Source organism: Bos taurus, chromosome 19, assembly GCF_002263795.3.
Source record: "Bos taurus isolate L1 Dominette 01449 registration number 42190680 breed Hereford chromosome 19, ARS-UCD2.0, whole genome shotgun sequence".
Classification (NCBI taxonomy): Eukaryota; Metazoa; Chordata; class Mammalia; order Artiodactyla; family Bovidae; genus Bos; species Bos taurus.
In genome coordinates, this window is record NC_037346.1 from 46,954,683 (window position 1) to 46,973,504 (window position 18,822).

At 36.9% G+C, this 18,822-nt stretch overlaps 1 protein-coding gene across 8 annotated transcripts in view; it reads left to right on the top strand.

Moving 5' to 3' along the window:
- TLK2 (tousled like kinase 2) overlaps positions 1 to 18,822 on the top strand; it is a 123,896-nt gene that overhangs the window by 43,110 nt on the left and 61,964 nt on the right. For 5 of the 8 annotated variants that reach the window (XM_005220906.5, NM_001192827.1, XM_059878147.1 and 2 more), the window contains exons 4-7: positions 372 to 441; positions 1,449 to 1,492; positions 2,214 to 2,309; positions 13,292 to 13,459. In XM_005220906.5, the coding sequence (XP_005220963.1) occupies positions 372 to 441; positions 1,449 to 1,492; positions 2,214 to 2,309; positions 13,292 to 13,459 (378 nt within the window). The remainder of the gene's footprint in view (positions 1 to 371; positions 442 to 1,448; positions 1,493 to 2,213; positions 2,310 to 13,291; positions 13,460 to 18,822) is intronic. The other 3 variants (XM_059878149.1, XM_059878145.1, XM_059878148.1) reach the window with 2 other exon arrangements.

Here is an 18,822-nt window from a genome sequence, read left to right on the forward strand (position 1 = left end):
GTTGCATGGTGTGGCCTCAAAAAGAAACAAATATTGTAACAGCTGCTATTTGAGACCTGCTATATGCTAGATGCTTGTACTACATTTGTGCTTTATAAAATAGTTCATTTAAGCTTTTGCAGCAACCCTGATTTACAGATAAGTAAATTAAAGCTCTGATATTTTAAGCAGTTGGCCAAAAATTGTATAAATGGTTTGACTTCAGATCTTATATTCTTTCTATGACCCTGCTCTAAGAGTAGGACATTCATTTAGGACTTGTGAGCCAGTTAATTCTCCTTATAAATTTGATATTTTTAACGTACACTCTAATTTTCATAATGTGAAAAATTTGACAAAATGCTAATTGTGATGTATATGGTATTTAACAGACTCCTGAGAAAAAACAGAATGACCAGCGAAACCGGAAAAGAAAAGCTGAACCATATGAAACTAGCCAAGGTAGTAATAATTTCACACCAGTAAAAATATAAATTCTTATGTACTTAGGTATAAAACTTCCAGCTCACACTAATTAGTTTGCATACAGGGATTCCTGACAATGGAGATTTGCATTCCTTAAGGGAATATCAGGCTGTTTATGACAGACTTGCCATTTGATACACACTTGACAAAATAGCGTCAGTTCTGCGGGGACTCTAGTTCTCCCTGTTGTAAGTTAATAGTCTTCTCACCATGGATTTGTCTTCAGACTAAGGATCTATTGTACAGAAAAGAGATTACATAGCAGTTTTAACTATGTCTTGCACTAGGTCAGTGGTTTGTTAATAATAGGCAAGCAGAAATGGTTGCATTTACATGGCTGTCCTTTTACCTACCCTTCTTCCATGTCAGTTACTCAGTTGAATAATTGGTGCCCAGTGGAATAAATCTGTAAGTATGATGATCATAATGCCAGATTTCTTTAAATAATTAAAGAAAGAATAAATGAAATGGAAGAACTTCCAAGAAAGGAAAGGCCCCCTCCCCCCATTTTGTATCTTTTAATCTGCAAATCATTTTTTACTTTTGTGGGAGAAAATTTTTCCAAAGTAGCAAGGTCATGTAAATTTACTTGTGAAATAGAATAAACCATTTAGTTCTGATGAGTTTGTTTTGAATTTTTTTATTCTCTTAGTTGGGGGTGTAGTTTATAGTTTAGTTTTATTTTGATTCACAGTTGTGGCATAAGCTTTGTTAGTGTACTTGTAAAAGAAAGCGTAGTGAATCTTAAAGGAAAGCAAGCTGTGAAAAGGTCTTTCTTTCACTGCTTATTTTAGTGTTTTATTTTGTGGTGGAAACTGTCTTCTGTTCTTAGGAAACAGGTATTTTGGCTCATTTGTTAAAAGTAAAGTTGACATTTGAATTGGTAACAGCATAGGCAGTCATTGAATACATAATACACTTTAGCAAATGATGGTTTACTTGTATTACTGGAAAAACTATACTTACTTTGGTTTTATTTTCAGGGAAAGGCACTCCTAGGGGACATAAAATTAGTGATTACTTTGAGGTAAGTTAAATTTTTGGAAAAAGAAATCTATAGTGACTTAAAAAAAAAAAAGAACCTAAATCCTTTCTTTCATTTAAAGCTTTAGAAAGGCATATATTGCCTTTACTGTGCCCTCCTCCCCTTCTTCCCCACCTTCATCAACCTGATGTTGCCCCATCTCTATAAGAGGAAACAGCTGCTGACTTCCTAAATTTAAATTTGTTCATGATGTGTCTTGTCTGTGATGATATAAAAATTCACAAATGAGGTGATTGTTCTCTTGGCCAGACTAGGTTTTGTGTCTTACAAAGGTTGAAGTGGAACGCCTCGGACTCTTCTTTTGTCCTCTACCTGTAGTCCAGTGGAACCTGTAGTAAGCTCACTGACCCATCCTTAGTGGTTACTGAAGGGGACGCTAACATACACTGTATTCCTGCTTCATGTATTTTGAGACAAGAAGGGGAAACATTCTTCTCTTACATCTTTTCAAAATCATGTGTACCTTCAGGTTTCTAGCCATGTTTTCCTTATATCTTGGTACATTTCTACTGGAGCTTCTTGTTAAAATCTCATTGAAAAGTTAGCAGAATTTGACTTACATGGCATTTTCTCTAGAATAAAATGTGTAGACTTAAAGGGACCATGTATAATTAAGACCTGTATGTGTATTAATCTTTTACTCTCCTTATCTGAGCATAGTACTGTTGTGAATTATTCATATCCATTTTTCCCTGTTGGCCAGTTTGCTGGGGGAAGCGGGCCAGGAACCAGCCCTGGCAGAAGTGTTCCACCAGTTGCACGATCCTCACCGCAACATTCCTTATCCAATCCCTTACCGGTAAGCATTCACCTGGAGAAATGTGACACCTGTTGTAGGGAGACCAAGAAGCCCAGGAACACTCAAGCAAAGTTTCTCTTCCATTAATTACCCAAGGGGAGTGAAGTCTTAAGGAGAAACGTTCATAGCATTACCTGTGAATCACTTAACTTAGATTCAAATCTGTATCAGTCAGTTTACATTTTATGAGAGCTGATCCTGTTCTCCCGGTATAAATCGATTACTTCTAGGCCTCAAGAAAGGGGTTTCCCGTCCAAACTTTAGGTTTTTATCCTGGCCAGACTTACATATTCCTGTAGTTAAATTCCTTTAAAAAAATTGTGGTCAGCTCCTGGTATTTGAATTAATTGGATGGCTTGCTCAGTGATGTAGTAGAGAAGCTAATACCGCACAGATTTGGGATAGGTTTGTTCTCTGATCTGAAACTCTATAAAAACATCACAGCCAAGTTAGTGGTTCTCAGGCCAGGGTAGTTTATCCCCTCAGGGGACATTTGGCAATGTTGAAGTAATTTTTGGTCAGAACTAGAGGGTGGGTGGAATGATGCCATAGGCATCTGCTGGGCAGAGGCCAGGGATGCTGGTGTACATCCTGCCATGCACAGGACAGGCGCCCACAACAAAGAATGATCCAGTCCAGAATGGTGCTAGTGCCAAAGCTGAGAATCCCTGAACCAGCTCGTGTAGGATTTTATGTCAGTTCACTCAAGTGCCTTTGGCTGATTTGTTGATACCATATGAGAACCCTGTACATAAGAGTGTATTATGTCCTTTGATGCCTCAGGTATTGCTGTGGGATCTTAGGGAAAAGGGAGACCAGGAGTTTTCATCCTAGGTCTCTGTTTCGGAAGGTTGCTTTTCTCTGCCTCAGCAGACTTGATTAATATTGCTTTTTTTTTTTTAAGTGATTTAGTCTCTGTATTGTTAAACTAGTTAGAATGTCCTTCTTCCCCTCTTCTGTCTCATAAAAACATGCGTTCATTAGGGTGATTATAATTAGTAAAGCACTTAGCAAAATGTATTCAGCTTGAAATTTTTTCTATTACTTTGTCATCATTGCCATATTTAAAAATATTATAAATGTTCAATGTGTAGATATGTTTGGTTAGGTTGAAGTTTGTTAGCTAACTTTTGAGGAGACCTAGATCTGTATTTTTATTGTTTTAAACCAGTTACAAGTTTTAAAATGTTAAATGGGATTGCAGAATTATCTATTTGGGACAAATAATGACTTGTAGAATTTTGTTATCTTACTACTCTTTTCTTCCTGAAAAAGATTTTTTTTCATTTGGTTTTCAGTAATGTGACCACCCATCTATCATGTGTCCATTTAAGTCAGGTCTTAAATGAAGACAAGAGAGAGGTACCTAAGTGATCCACAGACAGTCCTGCCACCTCAGTGAGTGGTGGCTGAGCCTCATTATCGTGCAAATCTAAGTATGTCTTGGTTGTTAAAATAGAAACCAACCTTAATTTCCTTTTTCCATTGCATTTTATCCTCCTATCTTAGATTCTGTGCTTCATTGTTATAATCAACTGATTTGTATATACCCTTCAATTCCCTTTCCCCACTCTGTCCATTATACTTGCCTGAAAAAAACTCAGCCCTGATTAAATCTAATTTTCCTTGCCTGTATCTAAGCGGTTCAGCCTGGTTAGAGAAAAGCACATACACCCATGCTGACTGATCTCACTTTAAGTTTGTGACCACCAACCTCATGAGCCTCTGAGTTGCTGCCAGTCCTATTATATTTCCATAGTTAATTCACTCTCCTAGATGAATATTTCATATTTTTGTCACTTTCTGCAGTCTTCCAGCAGCAATTCCTTCCCCTCTACTCTGTCAACTGATGACTTGACTTTTTTATTTTATTAGGAAAATAGAAGCAATCAAAAGAGAACTTTCCCATGTGTTTCTGCCAGCTCTACCAGGTTACTTGTGTCCTTATCCGTATCTGCCTTTTAGGATGCATGAACTGGACAGCCCTTTACTTGGGCATCGATTTCCCTGAAAATTATATATGCACCTCTCCTTGCCATGTCTGCTTATATAACTAAATGAATAGCTTAGAAAACGTCTGTAGGACTTCCCTGGTGGTCCAGTGGTTGGGAATCTGCTTGCCAGTGCAGGGAACGTGGGTTCGATCCCTGGTCTGGGAAGAGTCCACATGCCACAGAGCAACTAAGGTCGTGCACCACAACTGCTGAGCCCGTGCACCCTAGAGCCTGTGCTCTGCAACAAGAGAACCACCTCAATGAGAAGCCTGTATACAGCAGTGAAGACCCAGAGCAGCCAAAAATAAATAGATAAATAATTAAAAAAAAAAAAACCCACAGAGGAGCTCTTGCTCACTAGCACAACAACAAATTGCTCTTTTTGCAGTCTACCCTGTCCCTGTAGATAACAGTTCACTGTGTCCAGTTTTTTAGATCATAACTTTATGCCCCATATCTCATCCATCAAAATCCTGTTTTCTTTTTAAAAAATAGCAGAATCCACCCTCTTTTCTGTTCACCTGGTTCTCTGCATCAGTCTCTAAAGTAGTCTCCTTGTTTCTGCCTGTGTCTCACCTATTTTCAATATAGTAAGTAGCCAGAATGATTCTGTGAAAAATTTAAGTCGGATCCTATTCAGAACTGGCCAGGGGCTTGTCCAGACTGTTCTAGGCTTATGTGGTCTAGAAGCTCCTACATAATCTTTGCTCCTCACATCCATCTGACTGCATCTGCTCCCCTTCTTCCTCATGCCACTTAAGCTGCACTGGCCTCCTAGAAGTTCTGTGAACACTCTGAAGCACTCTTTACTTCAGTGCCTTTGTACCTGCTATTTCTTCTTCCAAGAATAGCGTGATGAGCAAGTCCTTCATCAGACTGTTGCTCAAAAATGGCCTTGTCAAGAGAGGTCTCTCCTGGCCAACTTCTTTGAATAATAGTCCCTCTCACCTTGTAACTCTGTCCCTAATCCTGCTTTAATTCTTAGTTATTACTATCTGGCATATGTATTTAAAGTTTGATATATATATTTAAATTTTTATTGATTCATATTTATACATATAAAAGAGTATACATGTACATCTACAGCTTAATGAATGTTCACCAACTGTACTAGCACAAGAAACAAAGTACCAGCCCCTCCAGAAAGTCCCTTATGTTCCCTTTCAGTTATTAGCCCCCTCCCTGCGATTGGAGATAGCTACTGTCCTAACTTCTAATAGTAGCATAGATGAGGGCTCTTTTGTTTTTATACAGTGTATGAAAGGAACCACACACTATCTAATATAGTCTGGTGTCGAGTTTCTTTCAGTCAGCATTACTTTGGTGAAAGTCATCCATGTTGTGTGTTGTAGATCATTCACTGTCGTCATTGTGTGGCATAATTTTAATATTTTTATTTAATTTACAGATCTTAATTTTTAACTATACAGTTAGTTTGTTGCCCATCATCTTCCACCAGAATGTTAATCCCAAGAGAATTGGACCTTTGTTTTATTACTACTATTTCCATCTCTTACACTGTTTGTTACATAAAGGTATAATCATTTTGACTATTTCCCTCACTCCTTGGCATAGAAGAGAGATCTTGTTCAGTGTTTAGTCTCTAACACCCAAAACAGTGTTGGGTGCACAGTGGGAACGCAAGACAGACTATTTGTTGAAAGAGAAGAATAGAAGAACAGATAAAGAATCATTTTAGCTTTTTCCCTCCTAAGTGATTCTTCTATATTTTTTGTTAAATACAAAAAAGTACACAAACCCTGAGCCTTTGAGTTCAGGAGTTGGTAAACTACAGCCTACAACTGGCAGGCCGAAAATGATTTTTAGATTTTTTGAGTTATAGAGACAAAGAATATGTCACAGAGTTATGTTGCCTGGAAAGCCTAAAATATTTCTATCTGGTCCTTTACAAAAAATGTTTCCAGGCAGTCATTATGAAGTTAACTCCATTAATCATTACTTAGGTCAGAAAGTAAAATACTTCCAGCACCCTGGAAACCTTCCCTGATCACAACTCCCTCCCAATACTCTAGAAACAACCACTGTTCTAATTTTTGTGATCAGCATTTGCTTTTCTTTATAGTATTGTCATTATGACAGTTTTGTTAATCACGGCGTTTAATCTCCATGTTTAAATCTTCTGTATTCTGACTTTTGGCTGTTTGTTCTGTCAATTACTAAGAGAGGTATATTCATGACAGTCATGATTATGGGTGTACTTTGTTTCTTCCTGTATTTATATTTTTGCCTTACGTATTACTAAGTGATTCTCTTTATTTCTCCTGATACTTTTTGCTCTTAATGCAGTTTATCTGATACTAGTATATTCAAACCGCTGTATAGTGTAAATATTTCTGTTTTTATATTGTCAGCTTTTCATTATTATGTTTTCAGTATATCTGACAAGTACATAGTTGAAATTTTTTTCTTTATTCAGTCTAAAATCTTTTTTAAGGGAATTACGTAGTGGTCCAGTGGTTAGGAGTCAGCACTTTCACTGCTGGGGCCTAGGTTCAATCCCTGGTTGGGGAATTAAGATCCTACAAGCTGTGTGGCATGGTCAAAAAAAAAATCTTTTTTAAACTTCAGTATTTATTCTGTTTACACTAATGCTGCTAAGTCGCTTCAGTCATGTCCAACTCTGTGTGACCCCATAGACGGAAGCCACCAGGCTCCCCCGTCCCTGGGATTCTCCAGGGAAGAACACTGGAGTGGGTTGCCATTTCCTACTCCAATGCATGAAAGTGAAAAGTGAAAGGGAAGTCGCTCAGTCGTGTCCGACTCTTAGCGACCCCATGGACTACAGCCTACCAGGCTCCTCCATCCATGGGATTTTCCAAGCAAGAGTACTGGAGTGGGATGCCATTGCCTTCTCTGGTTTACATTAATAAACATCGTTATATTGGTTTTAAATACTCTGGCTTTTAATGGTATCTGTCATTGCCTGTTTCTTGCTTGTTCTATGTCACTGTTTCCTTCAATTCTTGTTTTCATTTGGATTAAAAAATGATTTCATACTTTTCTCCTCCACTAGTAGGTAGGTCCTGTGTGGTGTTTCTCCCACAGGTATCTTTAATATGCCAAAGTTTGATGTTAACAGTAGCCTAGTTACATGATAACTTCGATTCCATTTCTGTGCTACTGCCTTGGTGGTGGTGGTGTAGGTTTATATTTTGCCTTTAAAAAATTTATATATATATATATATATATATATAAAAAATCATAGAACATTATTATGCTGTCAGTGTTCATTTAGATTTATCCATGTGCTTACTTACCTCTTTCTTTGTACTTCTTGCCTTTTTACATATTACACCTTCCACTTTAGGGAAGAAGTGGACGTGGAAGTACTTCTGCCTTCCGTAGTCCTTAATACAGTATTTATCTGCTGGGGGTTAACTCTCTAGGTTTTTGTTTGCTGAAATAACTTTATTTTGCCCTTATTCTTGAAAGATATTTATGCTGTGTATATATCTAGATTGTTTTTTTTTTTCACCACACACAGTTAAGTATATCGTTAACCATTTTTTTGGTTCCCTTGGTTACAGTTGAGAAAACAGTTTTCATTTACTTATTTCTTTGAAAGAAACTGCTCTGCTTCCCCCTACCCACACCTACCCTTCTCCCCTCAAGCCCCAGGCTACTTTTACTTTGTGGTGGTGTGCTTTGAGACATCCTTTTATTTCCCTTCCATGTGATTTGCTGGGCTTCTGATATTTGTGGGTTGCGGTCTTGTACCATTTCTGAATAGTTATTTGCCATTGTCTCTATCTCAGTCCTATTCTCTTTTTCATTCTCCTATAAAATTTCAGGGAACCATATGTTAGCGGAGAAGGCAATGGCAACCCCACTCTAGTACTCTTGACTGGAAAATCCCACGGATGGAGGAGCCTGGTGGGCTGCAATCCATGGGGTTGCTAAGAGTCGGACACGGCTTAGCGACTTCCCTTTCACTTTTCAGTTTCATGCATTGGAGAAGGAAATGGAAACCCACTCCAGTGTTCTTGCCTGGAGAATCCCAGGGATGGGGGAGCCTGGTGGGCTGTCTATGGGGTCGCACAGAGTCGGACACGACTGAAGCGACTTAGCAGCAGCAGCATATGTTAGACTGTCTCACTTTATCACCTGCCCCTTCATTCTTCTTTCTGTATGCTCCATTCTGGATAGTTTCTTGCCTTTCAGTTCTCAAATTCTCTGTTTTGGTGTATCTAATTTGCTGCATTGGATTCTTAATTTTTGTTATTTTATGTTCCCTGCAGATATAGTCAAACTGTCTTTTATTTCTTTAGTCTGGTAGACATAGTTGTTTTATAATCTGTTAATTTTTGTATTTGAAGTTTAAAAAAATCTGTTTCTGCTATATCTTAATTTTCCTAGTTGTTGCTCAGGTCTTTATTTCTTTTATGCTTTGGTTGTCTGTATGCTGCTCGTACTTGAAAAATTGTTTGTGAAATTTCTTTGAGGTCTAAAATGAACATATGTTTCTCCAGGGAGAATTTTTATTTGCTTCTCTCAAGTGTCTAGAGATTCTACCAGTCTCTACAAACTACTAAATTCATGGCTTGCTTTGTTTGATTTGCTAGATTGTTTCTTTCAACCAGACAAGCAGTATTGATTTGGATTGTATTAACTTGCATGGGAAATCCCATGGGCAGAGGAGCCTGGTAGGCTGCAGTCCATGGGGTCGCTAGGAGTCAGACACGACTGAATGACTTCACTTTCACTTTTCACTTTCATGCACTGGAGAAGGAAATGGCAACCCACTCCAGTGTTCTTGCCTGGTGAATCCCAGGGAGCCTGGTGGGCTGCCATCTGTGGGGTCACACAGAGTCGGACACGACTGAAGTGACTTAGCAGCAGCAACATTTCTCAGGGGAACCCGCACCCCCTGCATGGCCAAGGCAACTGTTGCAGCTCCCTGAGGGCGGGAGAACTATTTCTTCTGGCTTACATTTTCCCTGAGGTTTTAACCCTTTGAAAGTACAGCTTAAAGTGGGAAGGATTCATATTGAGAGTCCTATGCTGGATGGGCTTGGCGTATGATTAGCCACTTGGCAACATGGTGCCCAGGGATTGAAAAGTCAAGATCTTAGGGTGTCCCATGGATGGAGGAGCCTGGTGGGCTGCAGTCCATCGGGTCACTATGAGTCGGACACGACTGAGTGACTTCACTTTCACTTTTCACTTTCATGCATTGGAGAAGGAAATGGAAACCCACTCCAATGTTCTTGCCTGGAGAATCCCAGGGACGGGGGAGCCTGGTGGGCTGCCGTCTGTGGGGTCGCAGAGTCAGACACGACTGACGTGACTTAGCAGCAGCAGCAGCAGGGCAAATGTGACTTTGATGCTTCTTTTACTACCTGTTTTGTGTTCCTTATTTCCATTAGGTTTTGCCATGACAAATCCCTACTATTTTGACAGCTTTTCAATGCTTTTAATATCTTTTTAAAAAAACATTTTGTCCTGTCTTTATAGTTGTTTTCTAAGGGAATGTTGGTACAAACATCCCAACCTGCTATATTTCCAGAGATATTTAAAGATCTTTTAAGCCCTTGGCAAATAATTATTGAATGTATGACAGAATTATTTGTTTTAATATTGTAGCTTCAATGATAACAGTGTGCCAGGTAGTGAGATTATTGTTGTTAAGTATTACAGGTATTCTGGAGTCTGCATTTAAATTTATTGGGTGAGGTAGGAGTGTTGTTTTTAAGGAGTTGTGGCTTTTACTCATAGATTTAAAAAAAAAAATTCTTTTTTCCAGATCACTTTGATTAGTCTGTTTTACTTATATTTTCTAAAGTAAAAATGTTAGTTTTCCCTGATAAAGGGATACATGCTGATTATGAAAGTCCAATAATTCAGAAGTGGTAAAATATACAGTCCTTTCCACAAGAGCTATTATCAAAGAGTTTAGTGGGCATATATGTATACATGTATGTTCATATAGCAGATTTCCTCATTTCCATTGTATAAATTTATTTAGACAATAGACTGACTTAAATATTTTGTATTCTCTAAGTAATGCTGTAATGAATATCCTTGTGTATACATCTGTGCTTATGCATTTGTTTCCTTTGGATAAATTTCCAAAGGTTAGTTCCCAAGTCAAAGAATATGCACACTTTAAAATGTCATCACATGAATGGATAAAGAAGATGTGATGTCCAGTACACACATACACCCACACACTGGAATATTACTCAGCCGTTAAAAAGAACGAAACAGTGCCATTTGCAGCAACACGAATGGACTAGAGATTATCGTATTAAATGAAGCAAGCCAGACAGAGAAAGGCAGATATCATATAATATCACTTATATTGGAATCTTTAAAAATGATACAAATAAACTTATTTATAAAATAGAAATAGACCCACAGACATAGAAAACAAACTTATGGTTATAAAGGGGAAAGGGTAGATGTATAAATTAGGAATTTGGAATTAACATATTAATATACACACTGCTATATATAAAATAATAACCAACAAGGACTTACTGTATAGAACAGGCAACTGTGTTCATATTTTATAATAACTTATAAGGGAAAAGAATCTGAGAAAGAAAATATGTGTTCAGTTACGTATATATAACTGAATCACTTTTCTGTATACCTGAAACTAACATTGCATTATAAATCAACTATGCATCAATTTAAAATAAATAAAATGAAATATCATCACATAATTGCTAGCAGGTCATCAGCAGTTTGAGAGTCCCAATTTCTTCCTATCCTTCTAATACTGAATTTTACATTATAGTCTTTGCTAGTGAGAAAAATACCTTGTTTTATGTTGCATTTCTTCATCAGTGATATTACATATCTTTTCATATGTTTAGTGGCCTTTTGGATTTCTCTTTTAATGTTTATTCAGTTCCTTTGCCTATTTATTCGAGCATTTGCTTTGTCTTGCTGATGGGTAGGAACACATTATTTATTAAGATTGTTAGCTCATTGTCACTTATAGTGTGAATATTTTCTGCCTCTTTATAATTTGTTTTTTAACTTGTTTATGTCCACTTTCACCATTCAGAAGTCAAAAAATTAGAAGTGATCAGATTTATCAGTGTTTTTCTCTTCATGACTTATTACTAGTTTTGTCTTATTCTTAGATGTTCCTATATGGTTTGTGTTTTTAATGTCATGTTTAAAAAACCCTCACCACTAGAAAGTCATAATAGCATTTGTATATTTTCTTATAATTTTTATGTATACTATAAGGAAGTAATGTACTTTTCCTTTTTTCTAATATCTGTGTACATATCATATCATCTTTGTAATAAAATTCCCACTAATTAGAAATGCAGTATAATCACACATTACACATCCATTTTATATGGGTCTTTTTCTGATTTTTCCGTGCCACTGATTAGTCTGCTTGTTCCTTTACCAGGATTATGCTTATTTGGTTTATTGTTGCTTTGTTATTGCTATTTAGTCATTAAGTCATGTCCAACTCTCTGCAACCCCATTGGACTGGAGCCCACCAGGCTCTCCTATGTCCATGGGAGTGTGTTGTCATTTCCTTCTCCAGGGGATCATCCCAAGCCAGGGTTGTCTCCTGCACTGGCAGGTGGATTCTTAAACACTGAGCTACCAGAGAGGCCAGTGTTGCTTTGCAGTAAGTTTTAATAGCTGGTCAGGTTTCCCTGGTACACTTTATCAAAAATTACATGGCTAATTTTGATGATTTTTCCAAGTGGACCTCAGAACTAAAATATGAAAATCCATAGAAACAGTCTCCCCAAAGAGCAGAGGAGAATCTAGATGATCAATCGCTATGCTACCACAACACCCTTTCTTGCAAAAATAGAAACAATAATACACAAAAAGCCCTGAGCACTGGCTTTTAGAGAAGTTTGACATATTTAAAATGTGAACTCAGAAGCACAGTATTTTGCCATATAACGTTGGTCGTCTTTTATATTTGTCAGTGAATTATAGTTTTTGTTTTACATGTAATCTGCATATTGTTTCCTTGTAAGTATTTTATAGATAATTTTGAATCTGATTTTTCTTCTGATGCTACTTGTTCTGATTATAATCAAGTTGTTGATATATGGGGAAGTTATTGATTTTTGTGTATTTATTTTCTATTTGGCCATCTTACTGAACTCTTATTTGTTGTTTTTCAGTTGATTTGTTTGGTTTCCTTTGTGAATAGTTATATCATCCAAAATTGACACTTTCTAATGTTTGATATTTTCCAGTGTTTATACCTCATATTGTTTTCCTTATCACTTTGGCTAAAAATTCTATGATAATGTTGAATGACTGTGATATTAATGTGTTAACCCCTGTCTAGTTCCTAATTTTAATGAAGGTATCTCAAGTATAGCACCATTAATTATAGTTATGTTTATTTCTGAAAAAATACTCTGTTGAATTATAAATGGATACTTACAGGTTTTTTTTTTTAAGTATTGCCCAACAATGTGCAAATCTTTTTGCATCTAAAGGAAAGAATCTTGATTCTCTGCCCTCCCACACCAACATTAATGTAGTGAATTACATTAGTAGATGGAATAATGAACTATCCTTACATTTCTAGAATAAGCCATACATAATTGTGGTATATTATTCTTTTGTTTGTATTTATTTTATATTTTGCATATGGGTATAATATGATAATAGAATAGAATAGAGAGTGAAGTAAGTAGGGGCCAATGCCTTAATCTTTATTAACCTAGAGGTTAGAAATAGCATTTCCTTGTAGAATTGAGGGTATAATGAAGTTGTTTGTTGAACTCTACAAAGTAACCTGCAAATTCAGAGTTCTGTAAATATAGAACCATTAAAATGTACTAAGATAGGTCATAATCCAGTGATAATGTTACTGTACTCTCCATATTTGTTTTCAGAGGGTTTTTTTTTTTTAAAGTCCTTCTTGTATCTGATAACTGTGTTTTAATCTGTTGCATGTTTTGGCAGTATCAGATGTTTTCTTTGTCATGTAATTTGTGTGTTTTCTTTCATGTTTTCCAGCGGCGAGTAGAACAGCCTCTCTATGGTTTAGATGGCAGCGCTACAAAGGAGGTGTCAGAGGAGCAGTCTGCCCTGCCAACGCTTATGTCAGTGATGCTGGCAAAACCTCGGCTCGACACAGAGCAGCTGGCACAGAGGGGAGCTGGCCTCTGCTTCACTTTTGTCTCAGTGAGTACTGAGGCTGCGTTTATGCACATCCTTGTTTTCCTGGAGCCGAGATGGAGTTTGAGTAAGGATTTTGGTAGAGAGATGATGATTTCTAACTCTGTGTTACCTCTAAAGGTGTGTGCTTGTGCTCAGCCCCGCTTGGCTCAAGGCGCTGCGAGAGACTGCTTTATCAAAGTCTGAGTTTCCTGTGGGATGGAAAACACAACCTTAGGTTGACAAAGAACAGAAAATACAGATTAAATTCCATTACAATTAAAAATAAAATCTCCAGACTCCAACCATCACTTGTTTGAAGTTAATAGTCAAGTTAATAAAATATTAGTATGGGGATAGGCATGCTTACTAGTCATTTTCCCCTCTATGGTATCTGGACAGCCTGCATGCTTGCTTTCTCTCATTTCTTCAGAGTATTAGCACAGTTGCTTTTCCAAGACTATTTGGCTACCTGTTTGTTCCTTTCACCTTACTTCTTTCTTCTTCCTTGAAGAACAGGAATTTGATTATTATAAATGTTTGACCCCATTTTTTTATTTGCCAAATTATAATGCAGTTTGACTTAAAAGTTGTTGCTTTTCTTGGTTTCTTTACCCTGCCAAGTACCTGTTTGTTTTCAGTGACACAGTAAAGCAACAGAAAGCCCCATCGCCCTGTCCCTCCATTTTTAGGGGCCTCCTTCAGAGCTGACATTACCATTGGTCAACGTTTCTTTCTCTCTTTCTGGTTCATTTTCTCCAGTAATCTGTTTCCTCCTTATTTGCTCCATGGTTTCTGAGCAAATAAATCTCTATAACCTCTGGGATTAACCCACATATGATTGTATTAAAAAAGGCCATGAAAGGAAAGGAGATAAAAATAATAAAATAATTAGATAGGGATCATTGTGTATTATTTGAATCACTTCTGCCCTTCCTTCCTTCTCCCATTCTTTCCTTCCTCAGCTTAAAACAGTACCCATGTATTACCTCAGAGTTCTTTAAGTTTGGGGGTAATTTATTGCTGAGCAGTAGAGAACTAATACATGTGGCTTTATCTTTAATGCTTCCTTTTTTCCTCATATTCTACATCTAATCTATCAGAAAACATACTTATATCTAGAATCTGACCATCTCTCACCGTCTCCACTGCCACCATAATGGCCCAACATCTCTCTGCTTTGGAATACTTTCTTATAGAGGAGTAATATGGTAATCACGTCTGAAGAAGGAACATGGAAATAGTATAAAAACCAAAGTCCTAGAAGCTTTGGTATAGTTCTGTTTCTCTTTGCTTCTCTGCAGTTCCAACTGGAGTGTAAACTTAGATAAAAAAGGAGAAAAGCAAAAAAGTTAGCAAATATATAACAAATGTTGGTTAATAGAGACAAGCAGTTTCCTTTAAAAAAAATAAAAGGCAAAGGCTATGAACAAGTAGTTTTAATGGGAAAAAAAGGACAAATGTCTAACAATGTGAAAACTGGTTAACTTCAGCCATAGAGAAATGCAAAATAAAATAACTTATCAAATTGACAAGGACTAGTAAATCTGGTGATTCTTGGTGCAGGTAGTGGCTTAGATACACATACAGTGCTATGTGTATGTATAAATTGGTACAGTCATTTGGACAGGTTGGCAGTGTATCTCAGTGTTAAGTTTACATATCCTTGGGTCCCAAAATTCCATTCCCATGAACTACACAAAGATGTTTATTGTATTGTTTATAAATTGCAAAAATTTGAAAGCAGTGTCCTTCCACAGTGTTTCAGAGGAACTTCTAACAAGAATACCTATTATCTCCACGTTGCTAAGTCCGGCAATCAGTTCTCAGAACTTATTCAATATAATTCATTAGCTGCAGTTGATCAGTCCCTTCTTCTTTAAGCACATGGTCTTTTCTTTGCTTCTGACTTTTTGATGCTTCTTCATTTCCTGGATCTCCAAATGTTGGAGTGCCCCAGGGCTCAGTCTTCAGTCCTCTTATATACATACCATCTTTCAGTAAGGAGAATCTCATTTAGTTTCTTACTTTCAGTTATCACCTATACTCAGAAGACTTCCAAATTTACATCTCCAGCCCAGAGCCCTTCCCTGAATTCCAGATCTATGTAGTCAGTTGTCTGTGTCTAATAGGCATATCAAATTTAACACGACCAAAGCTGAATTCTTCACTTTGTTGCCCCATTCCAAACCCCATTTCTTCCACATCTCAGTAATTTTCAGCTCTCGGCTTACAATTGTTCAAAAATCCTGGAGTCATTCTAGTCTTATCTCTTTATTTTATATCCTAATTCTGAATCCATCAGCAAGTCTACTGATTTTACCTTCAAAATATATTCAGAATCCTGCCACTTCTCCTGCCCTTAACGATGACCACTCAAATCTCGTCTCCCACTGAGATCATGGTGGTAGCCTCCTAACTGAACTGTCAGCTTCTGCCTTTGTTCTCAGCAGATCAGAGTGATCCCATTGGAGCTTAAGTCCAGGCATGCCACTCCCCTGCTCACAAGTGTTCATAATGGCACATAATGCCTTGCATGGCCTGTTTCCCACCACTTTGACATCTGTTACTACTGCCTCCCTCCCTCACCAAGTTCCATCCTCACTGGCTGCCTTTCTTCTTCAAATACTACCTGGTGTCTCTCACCTCAGGGCCTTTATATTAACATTCTTCCTCTAGATATCACCTTGCCTTGTCCCCTTGGTTCTCTCTAGTCTCTGCTTAAGTCTACAGCCTATTAGAAAGGCTGTATTGTATAAGATAGCACTCCTTCCTGCTCCCCCCAAACATTATGTAGCTGCTGTGCCCTAATTTTTCTTCTTAGCCTTATCACTAGCTTACCTGTTATAATTTACTTGTCTCACTCTGCACCCCCATCCTAACTCCCTTCCACTGCAATGTAAGCTGCATCAGGTCAAGGACTTCACTTTGTTCACTTCTGCACCGCCAACACTGGAACAGGATCTGCTCTCATATACAGGCAGTTTAATTATATGTTGTATGAATTAATGAAGGCATCTTTCATATAGGGACTAGTTAGATAAAATATAGTATGTATATACAATGGGATGCTCTACAGTTGACCAATGAAGTGAGATAGACTTTTATGTAGTTTTGTAGACTTTTTTTGGCCATGGGATCCCTTGCATTTCCATATGAATTTTAGGATCAGCTTTTCAATTTCTGTAAACCAGACCAGATGGAATTTGTAGCAATTGTGCTGACTCTGCAGATTAATTTAGGGTAGTATTGCCCTCATAAAAAAAAAGTAGGTATATGTATTGGCAATGAAAGACCTATAGATCAATACTGATAAGTAAAAATAGGTGGCAGAATATTATGAGTCTGATCCTTTGAATGTTTGATCCCATGGACGTCCATGGCATTCTCTAGGCCAGAATACTGGAGTGGGTAGTCTTTCCCTTCTCCAGGGGTTCTTCCCAACCTAGGGATCGAATCCAGGTCTCCCGCATTGCAGGCAGATTCTTTACCAGCTGAGCCACAAGAGAAGCCCGTTTAAAATCATATTGGTACATAATTTTATGAATTTCAACATAAGAAATTTGATTTTCAACATTATAAACATATAGTTTTCTAAATTGTAAAAGTAGTATATGTGCATGATCTATGAATAATTGAAGTGATATAGAAGAGTAAAATTCTTTCCTTTGTATTCATGAGATAATCACTGTTAAGAGTTTGTTTTAGATTTTGTACTGAATACCATTTTAACTTCAAATTATCTTTTATGTAATCAACATTCCCCATTGAGAGATGTTTAACATACCCAGCTTCCTTTTTCATCTTTCAGCTTTTTAGTTATTATTACATTGTGATATTTAGTTTGTTATTTTAACTATAATTGAATTGTTTCTGCTTTATAAATTATTCTAAAAATTGACAACATTTAAGGAGTATTTACAATATTATGGTTGTTTCATTATTGTGCACCGTAAAACCGTGTGATTTTATTGGATTCACTGAGAAGAAAACAGTCCTAGTCACTGAATTTGTTTAGATTGAATGAGGCAGTTATAGTTGTCAAGGTCTAAAAGGTTTTTTTTAATATATATATGAGGTCTGTTACTTCCTCAAAAGCTACATCTTTTAACATTATATAAGATGTTCTTAAATGCTTTAATTTTTAAAAATGTAGTTTGCAGATTTTTTTTTGGCTGTGGGATCCCTTGTATTTCCATATGAATTTTAGGATCAGCTTTTCAGTTTCTGTAAACAGACCAGATGAAATTTATAGCAGTTGTGCTGACTCTGCAGACTAATTTGGGGGTATTGACTTCATAAAAATATTGTTTTCCAGTCCATGAATATGAGATATCTTTCCATTTATTTAGGTATCTTCAATTTATTTTTATTAGTAATAAAATTTGGAATTTTTGGTGTATAGATTTTGCCCTTGTTTTGTTCAAATTATTTCTAAGAGTTTATTCTTTTTCATGTTATTGCAAATGTTTTTCAGAGATGGCCTTTTTTGGTGTTGAAAAAGTTCCCTTCTGAGTTCATTGAGTTCATCATGAAAGGGTATTCGATGCTTTCTCTGTATCTGTTGAGATGATCGTATGGTATCTTTTTATTCTTGAGGTCTGTCCACTATTTGTCTTGTCCTTGTCATGTCATAGCCTTTTTTTAGTCTTAAAAAACCTTTTACCTCAGAGAAGCTTTATTTTACTATTCTTAGATTTTTCTTTCCCTCTGCTCTTTTCCTCCTAAAAGCCTGTTAGATAGTTTTGAAGCCTCTTCCTGTTCTTGTTTCTTAACTTTTCTTTCATGCTACTTGACTTTGTTTCTTCCTCTGGGAGATTTTCTTGACATTGTCTTTCAGATTTTCTGTGTTCGGTTCTATGCATTTTGTTACTTAGTTCATCTATTCACTTTTTAGAATATTGATACTCTTATCTTGTCACATTTATTTTTCAAGTTCTTTACTGTAGTATCCTTTTAACCCTCTCTGAACATATTTTATTTTTAAAGTTGTTTTTATTGAATTCTCTATTTTCTCTTGGATCAGGTTTTGTTTTTTCATGTTGGATCTCCACTTTGTGCTGTTGGTTTTCTTGAAAAATGTATCTTGCTTTAGTTGAATGCAGTACTATTAGAGTGATTTAGCATAGGTTATTGGCATGGATTTTTCTCTGCAGTGGCATTGTACCGCTTCCCAAATAGCCCTCCATTGGTGTGTGTGTGTGTGTGTGTTATCCCTGTGTAAGCATCTGGTCAGCTTTCAGCAGAAAAACCAGCTCCTTTACAAACATGGAAATAAGGAGGGCGTTGTTTTGCTAGGTAACTTTTTAACTCTTAGCGGTGTAATCCACGTATTCCTCCATTCTGTCAGTTGTAGCGGGCAGGGATACTGTGCTTTCTTTGCTATTTTC